This window comes from Rhinoderma darwinii, chromosome 7 (assembly GCF_050947455.1).
Source record: "Rhinoderma darwinii isolate aRhiDar2 chromosome 7, aRhiDar2.hap1, whole genome shotgun sequence".
Taxonomy (NCBI): Eukaryota; Metazoa; Chordata; class Amphibia; order Anura; family Rhinodermatidae; genus Rhinoderma; species Rhinoderma darwinii.
This window is the reverse complement of record NC_134693.1, coordinates 115,839,176-115,859,680: the sequence shown is the minus strand read 5'-3', so window position 1 is coordinate 115,859,680 and position 20,505 is coordinate 115,839,176. Positions and strand designations below refer to the sequence as shown.

The following is a 20,505-nucleotide window of genomic DNA, read 5'->3' as shown; positions in this document are numbered from 1 at the left end:
TAAGGGTTGCAAAATCTGGTGACAGAGCCTCTTTAAGCAGTGGTATTCAAGTAAATCGAGAAGATGGAAAGTTCTAGAAAAAAGCCACAGAGGTTCGCTGCCACTACCTATGTCGTAGTGTTTTTAGTTCTGCTTTTTTCGGATAGGGGCTTTAAGAGGCTCTGTCACCGCATTATAAGTGGCCTATCTTGTACATAATGTGATCGGCGCTGTAATGTAGATTACAGCAGTGGTTTTTATTTAGAAAAACTATCATTTTTGACAGTTATGACATATATTAGATTTATGCGAATGACTTTTTCTTAATGGACAACTGGGCATGTTTTACTTTTTGACCAAGTGGGCGTTGTGGAGAGAAGTGTATGACGCTGACCAATCAGTGACCAATCAGCGTCATACACTTCTCTCCATTCATTTACACAGCACATAGTGATCTTACTAGATCACTATGTCCCGCCACACACACACACGCACGCACACGTTACTCAAGTGTCGTGACAGTCAATAGAGATCAGTACCAGGCAGGACGTGATGTCTATTCAGAATCCTGACACTTCGGTAACGTTTGTGTGAGATTTACAGCAAGGCAAGCGTAATCTCGTTTTAAATGAGTTTACAGCGTAATCTCGCGAGATTACGCTTGCCTTGCTGTAAATCTCACACAAACGTTACCGAAGTGTAAGGATTCTGAATAGACATCACGTCCTGGCTGGTAGTGATCTCTATTCACTGTCAGGACACTTGAGTAACGTTAGTGTGTGTGTATGTGGCTGCACATAGTGATCTAGTAAGATCACTATGTGCTGTGTAAATGAATGGGGAGAAGTGTATGACGCTGATTGGTCAGCGTCATACACTTCTCTCCACAACGCCCATTTGGTCATATAGTAAAACACGCCCAGTTGTCCATAGAGAAACTCATTAGCATGAAGCTAATATAGGTCATAACTCCTTCAAAAAGGATTGTTTTTCTAAATAAAAAACCACTGCTGTAATCTACATTACAGCGCCGATCACATCATGTACAAGATAGGCCACTTATAACGTGGTGACAGAGCCTCTTTAAGTTCTACTGTGTTCAGTTTTTCTCTTGTTTTTTTTTAAATTCTATTTAAACATTGTGTTTGATATATTTACAGGCACCACACATGCCCATCCCTTGTGGGGTTCCTAATAAAGGTCCATATCCATACAACCTCTCTGAATCCACTGCCGCCATCAGTCAAACAAACAAATGTGTGTCTGAGCAGAACAATTACAGTAACATTCCTCATGAAGGCAAACATACCCCCCTGTATGAGCGATCTTCTCCCATCAACCCAGCACAGAGTGGGAGCCCAAACCATGTAGACTCTGCGTACTTCCCACCATCATCTGCTTCATCCTCATCCGATATTGATGATGGCAACGGAGGAGCCACCAAGTGAGTGTTTGCATTGGGCTTCTTATCCTCTCAGCCCATCACGATTTCCCTCATTAAACCAGTCATTTCTTCCTGTTTAGCTGGTGTTTGTATGCATTGGGTTCCTGTATGGTTATGCATTTTCCCTTAAAGGGGTTGTCTCCTGTCAGGACATATGGCCATTATATAGAGCCCCCACTTGGCACCCCTCTCTATATCAGCCAAAGTAGAGTCGCTAACAAGCAGGAACCGTTTCGAATAGTCGCATATAATACTACTATTCTCCTGTAGCGTCTGCTGTAGGGGAAATGTATAGCTGCAGATAAAATGGACAACTAAACTCAAAAAAAAATTTAATTGAATTGTTGCAGCAAAAAGAACCACACTCTGTGTACACCACCAATGTATATCTGTAAATTGGAAACGGGAAAGGGAAAAGAGGGAAAAATTGTGTGGTTCAATAGAGCATAATATATAAACTAAAAAACCTTTATTAGTAAATTATTAATCATTAAAAAATCCAATGAATGTGGGATGTATCATGTGCAGATGTCCTCTATATGCACTACAGAGGTAATTCAGTCCGTAAGTTAACTGAATACTCTGCGATGGTAATAAATGGACAAACCACAATAGTATGAGATGCCTCCTGTGTAAATGTCACATGTCCCTAAATCAAATTGCTGCCCAATGGTAGAACCACGGGCGCATGGCAGCAACCAGTCTTGCTATACAGAATAGGGGTTGAAACCATTGAGTATGTTCACTATATGTCTTGTTCAATTAGAAATGACCCCAAGTCTAAACCTGTCATGTTGACCATACATATGTGCAAGCAGTGCAAATTTCATTTGTTAGTCCTGCTAGTGCTGGCGTGATGTAAGCCGGGATGTAAGATTCAAGCCCAGTGGTGGAGAGGCCCTGCACTAGAGGCAATTGGGCATGTGAGCACAGAGGGCAGCGAGATGAAGACAGTGAGCCGGAAGAGCCGCTCTGGGTATTGTCAGAGCGGCCTCCTGCGCTCAGCTGTTACTCCGCTAGTCCCGCTTGTGGGGTAAACCTGGAGAACCGAGGGCGCATGCGCCGGAAACCGCTCTGAGATTTGCATCGGGCGGTTGTAGCCTCTCGGCTGTGTCTAGGGATTAGACACAGAGCTGTAATTACGTGGAGGTAGGCTAGATAATTAATTTCAGAGGATTTCTAGAACCTGACATTGGATTGATTCAAATAGTGACTAATCACCCGACGCGCGTTTCGCCGGCTTTTCCGCCGCCTTCTAGGGACAAGTGACTTATTTACACAGGAGGCATCTCATACTAATGTGGTTTGTCCATTTTTTACCATCACAGAGTATTCAATTAACATACGGACTGAATTTCGTCCTTCGTGCAGAGTTAGGGGACATCTGCACCTGATACATCACACTTGCATTGGATTTTTATTCTCTATTGAACCACGAAATGCATAGCTGGACCAAAGGCAATTAGCGGATCGTCACAGCTGCCCTCGTATTAGAGTGGTTACCCGGTTGTCCTAGATTCTTAACGCCAAATCTACCTAGTGTGTGTTGTTGCACAACTAGGCAAATGTATTTATTTTATGGTCACTGATAAAAAAAATTTAGGGCCATTGGGCAGCTCTTGCACCATTTACATGTGAAGCTGTAAAGATCAAATTCTTTCCCTCCCCACTGACCCGTTTCTAATAATGCAGTAATCCACACCCATGATCTGTTACCCAGAGTCTGGGACTTACTTTGTTTTTGTTTTTTTTTAAATATACCAAATATGGCTTAAAATAAAGAACTATTCTTACCGTTCAAATTCCACAGTTCCTGGTCATCACCGGTCTTTGTGTACACCGCTGCAGCGATGATGAGTCGCCACAACACATGACCAAGGCGTCCATTCACTGGCTTCAGCGGTGAGGTCAATGCTCAGAGGAATAAACAAAGACTGATGGGGGACCAGGGAACTGTGGGATTTGAAAGCGTAAGTACATTGGGGCAGATTTATCAAAAGTGATGAGAAGGAAAAGTGAAGCACTTGCCAATAGCAACCAATCGATTCCAAATCTAATTTATTTTTTTTCAGCCCTTTTGAAAACGGAAGAAGAAACTAATTGGTTGCTTTGGGTAATTCCTCCACTTTTTCTTTGCACTAGTTTTAAAAAAAAATCTTCTTCCATTGTTTGAGAAAAAAACCCCCAAACAAACTGGAAAATCCCCATAACCTGTAGCGTGAAGCACTTTGGCATAATATTACTAAATAGGTGGAAAGTACTTTTATTTTATCCATACAATCTAATTCCATGTTTTTATTTGTTTTTTCCCTGTCTCTTTTTTTAAGCCATATCAGCGGGACCAAACCTGACTGGGATAAAAGAAGTAAATCCCCTGGAAAAACCAAGAAGGGTACCACAGACCAAGCCAAGGTAACTTCACCAAGCAACCTAGCCCACATATGGTAGCGAGAGGAGAAAGCTTTGCAATGTTTTAACCCGTTAGTGACCGGCCCATCGTGTTTCTACGTCTGTCACTAACGGGCCTTATTCCGATGCCATAGACTTTTTACGTTGCGGCATCGGAATAAGTTTACAGAGCAGGGAGCTGTCAAATCTCCCTGCTCTCGGCTGCTAGAGGCAGCTGAGGGCTGGGAGCGTCCCTGCTCTGCCGGGTGAGATCGATATTAGTATCGATCTCACACGTTTAACCCCTCAGATGCGGTGCTCAATAGCGAGCACCGCATCTGAATGGTTTTGGAGAGAGGGAGGGAGCTCCCTCTCCCAGCGACACCCGGCAATACGATCGCCGAGTGTCTGTGTCTCAAATGGCAGCCGGGGGTCTAATAAAGGCCCCCAGGTCTGCCTGGAGTGAATGCCTGCTAGATCATGCCTCTGGCATGACCTAGCTAGCAGATGCCTGTCCGTGTTAAACGGACAGGCAGTAATACACTGCAATACAAAAGTATTGCAGTGTATTATAATAGCGATCGCAGAATCGCTTATTATAGTCCCCTAATGGGACTAGTAAAAAAGTGATAAAAAAGTTTAATAAAGTTAATTTTAAAAAAAATGTGGAAAAAATTAAAAACCCAGCTTTTCCCCTTACAAACTGCTTTACTATTAAAAAAACAAAATAAAGTTAAAAAGTTACACATATTTGGTATCGCCGCGTCCGTAACGACCCCGACTATAAATCTATTACATTATTTAACCCGCACGGTGAACGCTGTAAAAAAATTAATAAAAAACTATGGAAAAATTGCTGTTTACTGACTTTAAAAAAATGTGATAAAAAGTGATCAAAAAGTCGCATCTACTCCAAAATGGTACCAATAAAAACTACAAGTCTTCCCGCAAAAAAAAAGCCCTCATACAACCGCATCGGCGAAAAAATAAAAACGTTACGGCTCTTCAAATATGGAGACGCAAAAACAAATAATTTTGAAAAAAAAGCGTTTTTACTGTGTAAAAGTAGTACAACATACAAAAACTATACAAATTTGGTATTGTTGCAATCGTAACAACCCGCTGAATAAAGTTATTGTGTTATTTATACCACACGGTAAACGGCGTAGATTTAGGACGCAAAAAAGAGTGGCGAGATTTTTTTCTATTCCCCCCCCCCCCCAAAAAAAAAGTTAATAAAAGTTAATCAATAAATATGTCCCCCAAAATGGTGCTATTAAAAAATACAACTCGTCCCGCAAAAAACAAGACCTTATACAGCTATGTCGACGCAAAAATAAAAACGTTATAGCTCTTGGAATGCGACGATTGAAAAACGTAAAAAATAGCCTGGTAATTAAGGTCCAAAATAGGCTGGTCATTAAGGGGTTAAGGGTTCCTAGAATTGGTTTATAGTGGAAGTATGGCATTGATGTGTACAGAAGAATATGGCTTCTCTCCATATATACCTATAGAATACCTCATGTATTTCCGATATTATGTCTTTGTTCATGGAAGATTGTCCAGTAAGGGTACTCTTTCCTTTCCATTTTTTCCTCTTATTGACACAGACCGAAAGTCCTTCTCCTGCCGCATCAGGATCCAGGACCACAGACAAGAAAGGCAACCAGGGGAGTCTACAGATACCTTGTCTTCTTTCCATGCCCACCAGGAACCACATGGATATCACAACTCCTCCTCTGCCTCCCGTGGCACCTGAAGTATTGAGAGTAGCAGAACATCGTCACAAGAAAGGGTTAATGTACCCCTCCATCTTTCACATTCTCACAAAGGTATGCAATGGCTACGCCGCACACTGATGCTTGCAAAGCACATACACTAATGGGATAACAATAATAAAATCCATTTTATGTTTGATATTGGATTTTCCTGCAAGACATTTTTCACTGTTTTCTTTCTATAGGTTTAGTAAGTAGAAAGCTGCTCCGTATGACTCTCTGTGAGATATAGTTTAAACTTATTTTTATTTGCACAAACATGGCTGCACATGTGTTTGCCTATATACTATCTTACAGTACGCTGATTAAAGACTGCTTTGAATAAATATAAAGTCATAATGACTCCTAACAACATATAAATAGCCAAAAAGTCTGGGTGATATATGAATATATTACTTGTTTTGGGTACACTTGTTAATGATCCAGGCTGCTGGAGGTATTAAGGTTTTAGGCCGGATTCACATTGCGTTTTATCCCTACATTTAGCGTGTACGTCTGGAAATCTCCTTACGTACACGCTAAATGTGTCCATAGGGCTCCATTAGCCCGATGGAGGCCAAACGAGTTTCCTTATGGCCTCCATCAAGCTGGTATACGTCGGTAAACCCTTTTTTATTTTAATTTTAAGAAAAGGAATAACGTAGTAGACTACGATATTCCATCCTGTATGGATCCTGTAAAACAAAAAATACTGTACAGTATACAGTTTTTTAACATGGAAGCCTAGGTGTTATGGATGCTACTGTATGGCATCTGTTACAGGTATACGATAAACATATACCTGGGGGGGTGCTTCCCCAGACCTGTAATCCTCGAGAAGTGCATTAGGTAGCGCTCTGCCCTGGAATTCTGGCCCTGGGGGAGCCCCTGATGTCACTGGCCAGAGCTTTGAAAGCGATGTGGCCAGGGACTCCAGGACTGGAGAAGGGGCTTTCAACTACAGTCCCCGGCCAGAGTGTTTCCAATGCTCTAGCTCCTGAGTCGAGGAGCCCCAGACGTCACTGCCCATATATGGACAGTGACATCAGGGGCTTTTCCAGGAGCAGAATCTCTGGCCAGAATGTTGCAGACACTCTGGCCAGGAAATCCGGGATCTTAAAGTGTCAAGTGCTTCCCCAGGACCGGAGTCCCTGGGCAAAGTGCTTTTGATGCTCTGGCCAGGGACTTCAGCATTGTAGCTCCTGACATCACTGTCCATATAGCGCAGGACAGTAGCGCTGTGCCCGGGGAGTTGGGGCGATGTATATTAGACTGTATGCTTTTACAGTGGGATACATTACTACATTCCATTGGAGGTATACATCGGGACTCCACCCAAAAATATATTACATAGCAGCTAGATTTTACATTGATGATGATGATATAGTCCATATTAATCTAAGATAAGATTCAGTACAATGTTTGTAACTTACTTTGTTATTAAATAACTATTTTTATATAAAGGGAGAAATAAAAATTCCAGTTACAATAGAAGACGAAGCAAACAAGGACCTCCCACCTGCCGCAATTCTTTACAGACCAGCGCGCCAGTATGTCTATGGAGTCCTGTTCAGCCTTGCCGAGAACAGGAAAAAAACTGAGCGTCTGGCATTCAGAAAAAACAGAATGCCTCCAGAATGTAAGTGATCGAGTCATTAGGGAAGCAGCTGGAGCAAATTCACTCCATTAATTGTTCTGTCCCTTTAATAAATAAGTACTTTTGGTGGATTTTCTACATACGTTACATTATCCATGAAAATCAAAGCCAATAAAGCTATAAGTTATCCACTATAGGCAGCAAAGATTATTCTAACACTGTTGAGCCTGGGTTGTGATGTGGCTTTGTATAATTTTCTTAGAGGATCTGCCACTAGTTTAGTAATGTCCTATCTCCTAGCTAATCTAATAGGCGCTGCCACACTGATAATGCTAGTGAAAATTGTGTCCCAAAAAGTTCATTAATTTAAGTTATGAGCTTTTTTTCTAAATATGCATATAAGGCTATACTAGACAAGTGGGTGTCAACATCCGTGATTTTCCTGAGGTGGAGCCTCCTCACAGCCTATCAGCATGAAGCTGCTTCACACAGTGTGAGAGACTGAGGCTGGAGGGAAGGGGGATCACTTAAAACAGCCATATCTCAGGCTTTGGTTCTGGTGGCATATGAAAGGGGAGATTTTAATCTTTCATATGGCACCAGAATCGCATTCTAGCTGTGAAACAACCAGGAGATATCACCAGTTGAATACGCAGTCGGGAATGGAAGCTGTATACTATATCATCACGCTGTGTTGCTAGGCAGGGAAGGGGGAGAAGCTGTATGCTGATTGGACGGCGTCATACAAAAAACATTACACCGCCTAGAGTGAAAAGAAAGAGTCGCCTCCTATTTGGCTATTCGAGCCAAATTGGCATATTAAGAAAAATGCTCATAACGTTGCAAATAATAAACGTTTTAAAACACAATTTACACTGTAGTTATCTGCATCATAGCGCCTATTAGATTAGTTAGGAGATAGGAAATTAATAAACTAGGGACAGATCCTCTTTAAATAAAATCTTGTACTGCTGGGTTCATTCAGTGCAGTTCTGGTAAGGTAGCTACTATGCACCCTGCCTAACAGGAGGCTGTATGGAGCTTTAGATACTCAGTTTGATGACCTATGGTGCCCTGTATGGCTGTGTATTCTGACCTATTTCCTTTAAAAATCAATGTTCCTCAGCGAGAATTGCTCCATATAACTCTAATAACATTATTAAGTGATAAAAAAAAAATATACATTTTAAACAAAGGTATGCATATCCATGTACAAGCAGAGGCATCCCGAGACACAATAAGGCCTCATACACTTTTACAGGTGTCGTAGTACAGCTCCATACATCTTTAAAGTTGCAGTTGCTCTTAAACCAAGTTCAACTTTTACCCCTTCGCGCTCAGTGACGTACTATTACATCGTGCTCAGTGACGTACTATTACATCGTGCTCAGTGACGTACTATTCAGTCGTGCTAAGTGCATAGTCCGCGCTCAGCTCCGGAATAGTACGTCGCGGGAGGAACGGCCATTTCGGCCGCCTTCCCGACACATACAGGTCTCGTACAGCAGTTGCCGCAGCTCCTTCAGCGGGGACCGATCACTGTGTCCCCGCTGATTAACCCCTTGGAAGCCACGTTCAATAGCGATCGCGGCTTCTTAGGGGTTAACCTACCATCATCGGCCCGCTACACGATAGCGGCCGGCGATGGTGGCTATGGCAACTGGACGCCTAACAATGGCGTCCGGCTATGCCACCTACGGAAGCCTAGTGGGTCCTGATTTAAGTCAGGACCCACTATGCTTGCTGTCAGTGAGTAGCTGACCACTCTAATACAATGTACTACCCATGTAGTGCAGTGTATTAGAATAGCGATCAGGGCCTCCTGCCCTCAAGTACACTAGTGGGATAAAGTAAAAAAAAAAAGTTGTGTAAAAATAAGAAAATAAAAGTAACGAAAGTAAAAATCCCCCTTTTTCCCTCATCAGTCCTTTTATTTGTTTATTTTTATTAATAATAAACTATACATAATTGGTATCGCCGCGTCCGTAACGGCCTGAACTACAAAAGTATTTTGTTATTTATCCTGCGCAGTGAACGCCGTAAAAGAAAATAATAATAAACCACACCAGAATCACAATTTTTTTGGTCACTTCACTTCCCAAAAAATGGAATAAAAAAAGATCAAAAAGTCGCATGTACCGAAAAATGGTCCTGATCGAAACTACAGTTCAGGACTAAAAGACAAGTCCTCGCACGGCTTTCTTGATGGAAAAAAACCAAAAGGTTATGGCTCTTAGAATAAGGTAACACAAAAAGTAAATGATTTTTAATAAAAAGTATTTTATTGTGTAAACGCCATAAGACATAAAAAAACTATAAACATCTGGTATCTCCCCGCAGAATAAAGAGAATGTCATTTATAGCGCACGGTGAACGCTGTAAAAAAAAAAATAGAATAAAAAAAATGGTAGAATTGCTTTTTTTTTTTTTTTTTTAGTCACCACGCCTCTTAAAAATAGAACAAAAACTGTCGTTTTCATGGGGTGCATGCAACTTTTTGATCAATGAATTCCTCAAGGGGTCTAGTTTCCAAAATAGGGTCACTTTTGGGGGGTTTATGCTGTTTTGGCACCACAAGACCTCTTCAAACCGGACATGGTGCCTAATAAAAAGGAGGCCTCAAAATCCACTAGGTGCTCCTTTGCTTCGGAGGCCGGTGCTTCAGTCCATTACCGCACTAGGGCCACATGTGGGATATTTCTCAACTGCAGAATCTGGGCAATAAGTATCGAGTTGCGTTTCTCTGATAAAACCTTCTGATTTACAGAACAAAATGGAATCAAAAGGATTTTCTGCCAAAATAATTAAATATGTAAATTTCACCTCTACTTTGCTTTAAATTCCTGTGACACACCTAAAGGGTTAATAATCTTTCTAAATGCTGTTGTGAATACTTTGAGGGGTCTAGTTTCTAAAATGGGGTGTTTGATAGGGGTGTCTAATATATGGGCCCCTCAAAGCAACTTCAGAACTGAACTGGAACCTAAAAAATAAATAAATGAGGCAATACTTCGCTTCTTACATTATACTGATAATGAGCCGTGCCCACCCCGAGATGACCCCAGTTTTGACCGTTTGTATAAACGGAGACCCCTATTAGACCGTTTCAGTGCCCGGTTTTCCCAAGCATACACCCCCGAGAAGTGTATTTCTATTGATGAATCCTTGGTACATTTTAAAGGGAGGCTTCAATTCCGCCAGTGCCTGCCGAGTAGAGGGCAAGGTATGGCATGAAGATGTATAAGCTGTGCGAGTGCATCAGGGTATACCTACAGATTTAGGATGTATGAAGGGAAGGACACCAGTATTCGACCCCCAGAATGCCCCCCCCCCCCCCTTACTGGGAGTTAATGCAAAAATTGTGTATGATTTGGTGCTGCTGGACCAGGGTTACCACCTCTACCCGGATAATTTTTATACCAGCGTCCCGCTCTTCAACTGCCTCACTCCCAGAAGTCCTGCGGCATGCGGCACTGCTAGAAGAAATCTGAGAGGCCTCCCTAAAACACTGCTTGGGCAAACAAGAAGGGGTGAGAGCAGGGCACATTCTAGCAGCAACATATTGTGTGTCATGTACAAGACAAGAGCGATGCCACACCAGTACCCATGTACCTGTACGAGGTCCCAGTACAGAGACCCCCAAACCAGACTGCATCCTGGACTACAATAGGTACATGGGAGGGGTGGACTTGTCAGATCAAGTCCTGAAGCCCTACAGCGCCATGATGTGTGGTAAAGGAAGCTGGCCGGGCACATCATACAGATGGCATTGTACAATGTGTACGTGCTACATCGATGTGCAGGCCAGAAGGGAACTTTCCTGGAATTTCAAGAGGTGATTATCAAGAACCTAATCTTTAGGGACCAAGAAGGGGGGGGCACCCAGTACTTCTGGAAGCGGGGGCTACACGCATCGTACCAGGGCAACACTTTCCAGGAGAAGTTTCCCAAACTGGCAAGAAGGGAAAAAGTCAAAAGAGGTGCAAAGTCTGCTATAAGAGGGGGATAAGGAAGGACACAATATACCAATTTGACACGTTTCCCGAAAAACCAGGGATCTGTATGCAAGTGTTTTAAAATTTATCATCCATCCCTTGAATTTCAATCTACCCCAGTTTTACTTACCCTGATGCACTCCACACAGCTTATCCCCCTCATCTTTCTCTTCTTAGTCCTGCTGTGTGCCCACATAACAGCCACATGTAGGGTATTGCCGTACCCGGGAGAACCCACATTACAGTTTATGGGGTGTATATCTCCGGTGGCACATGCTGGGCACAATATATCAGACACTGAAATGGCATATATGTATAGAAAATTGCAAATCTCACTCTGCACCAACTGCTGCACATTATCTTTTACACAATACCTGTGGGGTCAAAATGCTCACTACACCTTTAGATGAATGCCTTAAAGAGGCTCTGTCACCAGATTTTGCAACCCCTATCTGCTATTGCAGCAGATAGGCGCTGCAATGTAGATTACAGTAACGTTTTTATTTTTAAAAAACGAGCATTTTTGGCCAAGTTATGACCATTTTTGTAGTTATGCAAATGAGGCTTGCAAAAGTCCAAGTGGGTGTGTTTAAAAGTAAAAGTCCAAGTGGGCGTGTATTATGTGCGTACATCGGGGCGTTTTTAATACTTTTACTAGCTGGGCGTTCTGATGAGAAGTATCATCCACTTCTCTTCAGAACGCCCAGCTTCTGCCAGATCACGCTGTGACGTCACTCACAGGTCCTGCATCGTGTCAGACGAGCGAGGACACATCGGCACCAGTGGCTTCAGTTGATTCTGCAGCAGCATCGGCGTTAGCAGGTAAGTCGATGTAGCTACTTACCTGCAAACGCCGATGCTGCTGCAGAATCAACTGTAGCCTCTGGTGCCGATGTGTCCTCGCTCGTCTGACACGATGCAGGACCTGTGAGTGACGTCACAGCGTGATCTGGCAGAAGCTGGCGTTCTGAAGAGAAGTGGATGATACTTCTCATCAGAACGCCCAGCTAGTAAAAGTATTAAAAACGCCCCGATGTACGCACATAATACACGCCCACTTGGAATTTTACTTTTAAACACACCCACTTGGACTTTTGCAAGCCTCATTTGCATAACTACAAAAATGGTCATAACTTGGCCAAAAATGCTCGTTTTTTAAAAACAAAAACGTTACTGTAATCTACATTGCAGCGCCTATCTGCTGCAATAGCAGATGATAGGGGTTGCAAAATCTGGTGACAGAGCCTCTTTAAGGGGTGTAGTTTTTTAAAACAGAGTCACAACTGTACTGGTACCTCAGGGGCTTCTGCATACATGACTTAGCACCAGAAAATCCCCAGTAGGCCAAATGGTGGTCCTTTCCTTCTGAGCCCTCCCATGGGCCCAAACGGCAGTTTATCACCACAAATGGGGTATTGCTGCACTCAGGACAAATTGGGCAACAAAATGGGGTATTTTATTCCTTGTGAAAATAAGAAATTTTGATAAAAAATTACATATTATTGGAAACAATTTTAAATTTTTTTTTTAATTCACAGCCCAATTCAAATACATTCTGTGAAAAAACTGTGGGGTCTAAATGGTCACAACACCCATAAATTAATTCCTTGAGGGGTGTAGTTTCCAAAATGGGGTCACTTCTGGTGGGTTTCCATTGCATTGATACCTCTGGGGCTCTTCAAATGCGACATGGAACCCGAAAACCAATCCAGCAAAATCTGCACTCCAAAGAACACAAAGCACTCCTTCCCTTCTCCCCCCCATGGGCCCAAACCGCAGTTTATCACCACAAATGGGTTATCGCTGCACTCAGAAAAAATTGGGCAACAAAATGGGGTATTTTATTCCTTGTGAAAATAAGAAATTTTGATAAAAAATTACATCTTATTGGAAAATATTTTAAATTTTTTTAATTCACAGCCCAATTCAAATAAATTCTGTGAAAAAACTGTGCGGTCAAAGTTATAACAACAACCATAAATTAATTCCTTGAGGGGTGCAGTTTACAAAATGGGGTCACTTTTGGGGGTTTCCTGCTGTTTTGGCACCTCAACACCTCTTCAAACCTGGCATGCTGCCTAAAATATATTCTAAGAAAAAAGAGGCCTCAAAATGCACTAGGTGCTTCTTTGCTTCTAGGTCTTGTGTTTTAGTCCACGAGCGCAGTAGGGCCACATGTGGGACATTTCTAAAAACTGCAGAATCTGGACAATACATATTTAGTAGTGTTTCTCTGGTAAAACCTTCTGTGTTACAGAAAAATAAATTGAATAAAATTGAAATTCAGCAAGAAAAATGAAATTTGCAAATTTCACCTCCACTTTACTTTAATTCCTGTGAAATGTCTAAAAGGTTAAAAAAAACTTTCTAAATGCTGTTGTGAATACTTTGAAGGGTCTAGTTTTTAAAATGGGGTGTTTTATGGTGGTTTCTAATACATAGGCCCCTCAAAGCCACTTCAGAACTGAACAGGTACCTTAAAAAAATAGGCTTTTGAAATTTTCTTAAAAATGAGAAATTGCTGTTTATGTTCTAAGCCTTTTAACACCCAAGAAAAATAAAATAATCAAAAACACGATGCCAGTCCAAAGAAGACATATGGGAAATGTGAACTAGTAACTACTTAGGGTGGTGTAAGCATGTGGTTTACAAGCAGATGCGTTTAAATTCTGAAAAATTCAATTTTTCTAAATTTTCTCTAAATTTGGCAATTTTTTACAAATAAACACTGAATATATCGACCAAATTTTACCACTAACATAAAGCCCAATGCGTCACCAGAAAACAATCTCAAAATCGCTTGGATCATTCCGAAGTTATTACCACATAAAGGGAAATATGTCAGATTTGAAAAATGGGCTCTGAGCCTTAAGGCTGCGTCCTTAAGGGGTTAAACAAGTGTTTGGATACGGTCTCTTAAATCACTTGGTTCTGCATTCTTAGTATTAATTGTGCTGTGTATACCTTACAGATTACCCAGTCATTATTAAGGAGTGGGCCGCCTACAAAGGAAAGTCCCCACAGACCCCAGAACTAGTGGAAGCCCTAGCTTTCAGGGAATGGACTTGCCCTAATCTGAAGAAACTTTGGTTGGGAAAAGCGGTGGAGGACAAGAACCGGAGGATGAGAGCTTTTTTGGCATGTATGAGATCCGACACACCAGCCATGCTCAATCCCACCAATGTGCCCACTCACCTCATGGTGCTGTGCTGTGTTTTACGGTAAGTAGCTTACGGTTACTTGGTAGTGGACTTTCAGTATGCTACACCGCTCTATTGACACAATCAGAAAGAAAACCCCATTCAACGGAAAATAGAGCATAATCTGCATGCTGTGCTAAAATCTGTCTTGTGGTTAATTCAGAACTTTTTATAGATTTTGTGTGATTTAATGAGTAATGAAAGGTCACCTATCATTTTTAAGTCACTCTGTAGGATTTGTGCATTACCATTTAATGCTAAAATATAAATCTGTTCTCTCCACGCTTCATTTATGTTTTTGTGCAGGTACATGGTGCAGTGGCCAGGCATTCGAATACTCCGTCGCCAGGAACTTGATGCCTTCCTTACCCAAGCACTTTCGCCTAAACTCTATGAGCCCGATCAGCTTCAAGAACTCAAGGTAAATGCTTCTTCGTTGAGAGAGGCTGGCGACAGATTCCACTTGAGGACTAGTGGAGCAGCTCACTATTCTATGGAAACAGCCGAGCAAGCACTTCTCAGCTGTTTCCGTAACTTCCACAGAACAGAATGTGGAGAGCCCCGCACATCGGGTGACCCCCTCCTCCCCGTTCTCAATTTAGGTCTGGGTACCAGAGCTGCTTAGCGCTCTAATTGTACACAGGTAAGTCTTCTATAGGGTGCCAGTCACACCCACAAGTGACGCCAGTTACTTAAATCAAAAGGAGTACTTCTTTAAAGGGGTTTTCATCTTGGACATTTATGGCATATCCACAGAATATCCTTAAATGTCCGATAGATGCGGGTCCCACTTCTAGGACCCGCACCTATCTCTAGAACAGAGACCCATGAATCCCATTCGAGTTCCGGAAACAGCGTAGCTCGCCGTGCTCTCGCTGTTTCTGTAACCCCCATTCACTTCTATGGGAGTTAAGGAAACAGTGTAGCTGTGAGCTCGGCTGTTTCTGTAACATCCAACCACCTTATCAGGGAGTGCACAGGAAGCAGTGGGAGCCGAGTAGGGTAGAACAGGGTTTAGGGGGCCCCCGTTCTCGAGATAGAGATAGGTGCGGGCCCTAGAGGTGGGATCCACATTTATTGGACATTTATGGCATATTCTGTGGATATACCATAAATGTCTAAGATGGGAAAATTCCTTTAAATGATCGTCTCTTCTGATTTATATTGTTGGTGCATGAGAATCAAGCAACATCACTGCTTTGGCAAATATTCACCTTTAGAAAAGAAACCAATATGAAAGGTTTCACTACAACACCTAAGCATTGGCTGTCTGGATGTAGTCCATGTCTAAGTGCCTTCAAGTTGTCTATTTTCAGCTTTGACTTGAGGTGGTGAATCCATGCCTTCTAGCGCTTGTAGAACATTGTTGAGCTGTCATTTTTTCATGTGAAAACTGCTTTTGGCTTAGAATGTGAATTTGAATTTGGTTGTATGTGAATTCATTTTCATCCATAAACTTCTTGTTTTTAGATTGATAACCTGGACCCCAGGGGGATTCAGCTGTCTGCCCTATTCATGAGTGGAGTGGACATGGCGCTTCTAGCCAACGACGCCTGCGGACAGCCCATTCCCTGGGAGCACTGCTGTCCCTGGATGTATTTTGATGGAAAATTGTTTCAGAGCAAGCTCATTAAAGCCATCAGGGAAAAGGCCTCACTAATTGACCTCTGTGATGGTCAGGTATGTGACCAGTGCACCAGGTAAGTGCTTAAGCAATCTGTAGTCCTCTACATGTAGAGCATGTGGACTACACGTCACATGGGAGTAGGTTCTCTACAAAAATCTTACACCGTGGCTATGGCGGCTGAAGATACTTTAGGCTTAGAAATGTCTATAGCGGTAACACGCCCTACCTGTGTCCTTCATGGACTTTTAAACTAATGACCAAATAAAGCTCTTTTTTCACATTTCTCATTGTGGATGTGCTGAGGAATATATTTTTTACCTCTTTCAAAATAACAGAGACATTAGTTAGCCAAAATAGGACTCAAAACTATTTATGCCAGGAAAATACCCCCACAACTGTCACTTAGGAACTATTGTATCTCAGCTATGTTATTGTGACCATTATCCTAACTAATGTTTTATTCTCTTTAGGCAGAACAAGCTGCCAAGGTGGATAAGATGAGACAAAGCATCCTTGAAGGGCTACACTTTTCCAGGCAGAACCACCCAATGCCATTCCCACCGCCTCCCACCATGCCTTTCTATCCTGCCGCTATGTACCCACGACCTTTTGGTCCAATGCCTCCTCCTCCAGGCAGAGGAAGAGGATTCCCTGGTAAGGGTATATTGAAATCAAATGTTTGTAGTAAGACTGTATTAAAAATTATGTGAAGGAGGGTGGGATTATTCTATTACAATGTTTTTTTCTCTACCAGAGGCAGAACTAAGGTAACTTGGTCATAGTAGGTCTCTGGGGCTGTGCTTGGTTCATGCGACCCTGTTACCGAAGGAAGATTTGTGCACAGTATTACTGTGGGCAGGCCTATGCTTCGGGTTAAAGGGAATGTGTCGCTAGAAAAAATTTTTTTTTAAGTTAAACAGTTAGTGTATACATGATTAGACATTGTTCTAATTTTTTAACATTTTTCACAAGTCAGGAAATATTATAAATTAGATTCTAATTTATAATATTTCCATGTGCTGGTCACTAGAGGGAGCAATTCCCAAAATTGCAGCATTGGCATGTGGTAAAGCAACCACATTGCTTTATGCTGCAAAATTGGAGAAGACACGCTCACTGTAGTGTGCTCAATTAATCCCCCTCCTTTATCCTGGCTAGTGCCGGGAGAAAGGAGGGGGTTGAATGTTCAAACCTACACCGTGGACTGTCCAAGTGCATCCTTAACCGCATCACTGGCATATTTTAATGTAATATTTACCCACTCATGCATGACAGCACCCCTGGAGAAGACCTCACATCAGTAGGAAATCTGAAAAGATAAAAATGGACACCTCTCCACACCACCCGTTCAGCTTTCCTGTCTTCTGGATGGGTTAGCCTGTAGAGGACTCCTTGAATTTCCAGAAGACTGGACACCATCCAGGGCTGCAGTTTCCCTAGCACTTACTATTACTCCTTGGGGTTTCTGGAAGGGGCAAGCCTCTGAAGAGAGTGGCCATTACCCTGCGGCAAGTCTCACTCCTCAATCCGGGTGCTGCTTCTTTCCTTGCAAGCGGTGGTTTGCTACTATGCCGGAACTCTTCTGGGAAGGGGGTATTTCTCCTTACACACTGTTCCGCAGATCGGAACGTTTGATGCACCTGACTGGGCAACATTACAGGAGCACTTCTAGTCCGTGCGTGTATGTCACTTCTGGCGGTTACCTCAGCGTCCCACGTGAGAGGAGGCATTTGGAGTCTATGAGCCCGTACTCCGATACATCGGCTATCCGGAAAAAGCCGAACAGACACGAAGCGGCTGAGCGCTTCAGCTGCTTCGTTCTAACGATTGGTGGGGTTCTCGGTGCTCGAACCCCCACCAATCCAAACTTCTGACATGTCACTATGACATGTCAGAAGTTTGTCAAACATTTAGCTACACTTTAAGGGTCAGTGATTGGGAATAAGAGTGCTTGAGGCAATGAAATCGAGACCTGTTGGCCTCAGATGGGCCTTGTGCAGTGCTTAAAGTGTACAAGTTGTTTCATTTGTCTTTTCAGGATAAGCTAACATGGAAGTGTACATGAGGAGCAGCACTATTTCTGGCCATTATGATTGATTTTGCAATTTTTTTAGTTTTCCCCTTTGCATGATATATCTGTAGTTTGCATTTCTCTCTGAGCTGGGGGTTGGAGACGAGCAGCCTTACACTACACGCAGTAAGAAGAGGAGAAAATAAATATATATATAGAAGCACTGCTGTGAATAGAGTGCGTTGGTTGTGGTAGAAAGTTCCTATGCCTGTCGTTCTACTCTTATCTCTTGCACTTCCTGCTCACTCCCCCTTCCCTCTCCATAGGCTTCAATAGACATGTGTTATCTGATACATGTGAGCTACAGTCCGACTCGAGACGGATATAGCTGAATTTTCAGAGTGAAAGTCAATTTAGCAGAGGGAGGGGGGAGCAGGAAAACAGCCTAATAAGAGAAGAAAGAAGCATTTTTCTCTAAGATAGATATATTAGTCTCTTATAATCGCTTATTTATGCAAAGTTTGTTGAAATGACCGTGCCTATTTGATAAAGGATACAGTCGACTTGAGGCACCCCTGGAGGAACACTTGGTCACGTCCCATGTCTCATTAATGTCAGGATTGACTCCAAAGAATGCTTCCTGTTGTGAAGTGATTCCATCAGCCTGAGGGAACTTGGAAAGCCAAAATAGATGAAGGCGCCACGGGGGGCATGGACAGAGATTAGTTGAGGGGAGTGATCCAATATAGATCCCTGGGAAGTTAGGTCATATCTGCCATACGTGGCCTTGTATTGGAGGGGGGACAAAGGTATTGTCTATGTGAGATAGATACCTATGGGAGGGGGAGTAACAGAAGTACACGTCCGTAGTGGGGTAAAGATGTCGCAACACATCACACCTTCCCACCTCAGAGGTGGAGTGGGAGAGCCTATCTAACAATGGATCGGTGAACCAAGTTAAAGTCGCCTGTGCGTACAAGTAATCTGGAGAGTCTAAAGCAAATAACAGAGTCTCTCATGGAAGGCCCATGTCGGCTGGAGGTGGATTGTAGATTGCAAGAAGAACCAATTTATGGGTATCAACCGTACAGGCTAGAAAAACTGGCCTTCAGGGACCGACCTAACAGACTCCAATTCCAAAGCCAAGGGACACACTACCCTAGAGCAGTTAGAATGAGAGGAGTGATGCATCCAGCCGACCCATCGCTTGTGGAGGGAGGGAAGATGTGGCATGATCAAACGTGTCTCTAATACACAGACCATGTCTTGGCTATGATTTTGTAGGAAGGAAAATACCAGGTTACGTTTAAGGGGATTCACATTCCAGGCTATACATTTCAAAGTACTGTTAGCCATAATGTGAATTACAAAAAAATATGGTCAGAATGCCAGCAATGACTGTTTAAGTCGGACCCCAAGTTCCCATAGCATTACAACATAGATGCAGTAGATAGAAATGGAGAGGCAACCATTTGGTCGTAGCTCAATGACATAGTGACCAAAAAAAACATGATCACGCTGAACTTAGCGAGATTAGTCCACTTGCGAAGTTTACTCCAGAACAGAAAGCAACGTCCAGATGTAAAAAAAAGAGCAGCACCCTCCCCCTGCAGTCTCCAACCCAACCCACCTACATTGAACCCCAACTAGGTAGGTTTAGATTCCAAACAAGTAATATACGCAGAGGTCTAACTAGCTAGCTATCTGATGAATGACTGCTGAGCACCCGGGCTGGGGCTTGAGAAGACATAAAAAAGATATTAATCAGTGGAAAACTGTTTAGACCATCAGGCGAGTTTATCGCAATGTAACGTAGCCCAATGGGCCCAGAGAGAGCAGCAACTCCGTCCCGAGGAGAATGTGCAGAAAATCTGGGCGGATTATCCAACCACGCCGAGGCTTCCGAAGGTGATTCTTGAAAGTGCGCTTTGCCATCCCAAATGACCCCCTAATCAAGCTGGAAAGGCCATGGAGGATGAGATTGCTCTGTTCTTCAAAAGTTTCTTGACTGCTACGAAAATACTCTGCGCTTCAGCAGTCCGACCGAAAAATCTGGAAACAAGTATGTTGTGCAACTTGATGGGGCGCTTTAGCCAGGCCAAGGTAAGGATTTTATCCTGGTTCAGTTCAACAGCTGCCTAAGGCAGGGTCGCTGTGGGGCTCCAGGAGGCCGAGGTATCGTGGGAAATTGGGGGGCTCATTCCACCACGAATGCAGTTGAAAAGTAGTCCTCTCAAAATATTTGTTTATGCCAACTCTTGGCAAACTTTTCGGGGTATTGGCTCTCGGTGCGCTCCGGCATGCCTACCACATCATTGCATTAAAGCCAGTTTTTTAAGTCCTCTGTCTTGGATTGCCGATCATTAGCTGTAGAGGAGAGTGAACGGACTGTCAGCCAGCGGTATCATCTGATCCTCTATCTGTGGCCTTAAGATATCGTGACCCGCTCCCGCAATCCCTGGAACTCAGGACGCAGAGATCAACCTGCACCTCAACCAGCTTACCTG

General features: G+C 42.9%; 1 protein-coding gene across 1 annotated transcript in view; it reads left to right on the top strand.

The window, feature by feature from the left end:
* Window positions 1-20,505, top strand: part of FAM120A (family with sequence similarity 120 member A) — a 77,126-nt gene that overhangs the window by 44,507 nt on the left and 12,114 nt on the right. Inside the window, exons 7-14 of the mRNA XM_075833864.1 lie at window positions 1,140-1,423; window positions 3,751-3,835; window positions 5,422-5,643; window positions 7,033-7,207; window positions 14,132-14,381; window positions 14,667-14,781; window positions 15,831-16,040; window positions 16,458-16,641. Of these exons, the coding sequence (XP_075689979.1) occupies window positions 1,140-1,423; window positions 3,751-3,835; window positions 5,422-5,643; window positions 7,033-7,207; window positions 14,132-14,381; window positions 14,667-14,781; window positions 15,831-16,040; window positions 16,458-16,641 (1,525 nt within the window). The remainder of the gene's footprint in view (window positions 1-1,139; window positions 1,424-3,750; window positions 3,836-5,421; window positions 5,644-7,032; window positions 7,208-14,131; window positions 14,382-14,666; window positions 14,782-15,830; window positions 16,041-16,457; window positions 16,642-20,505) is intronic.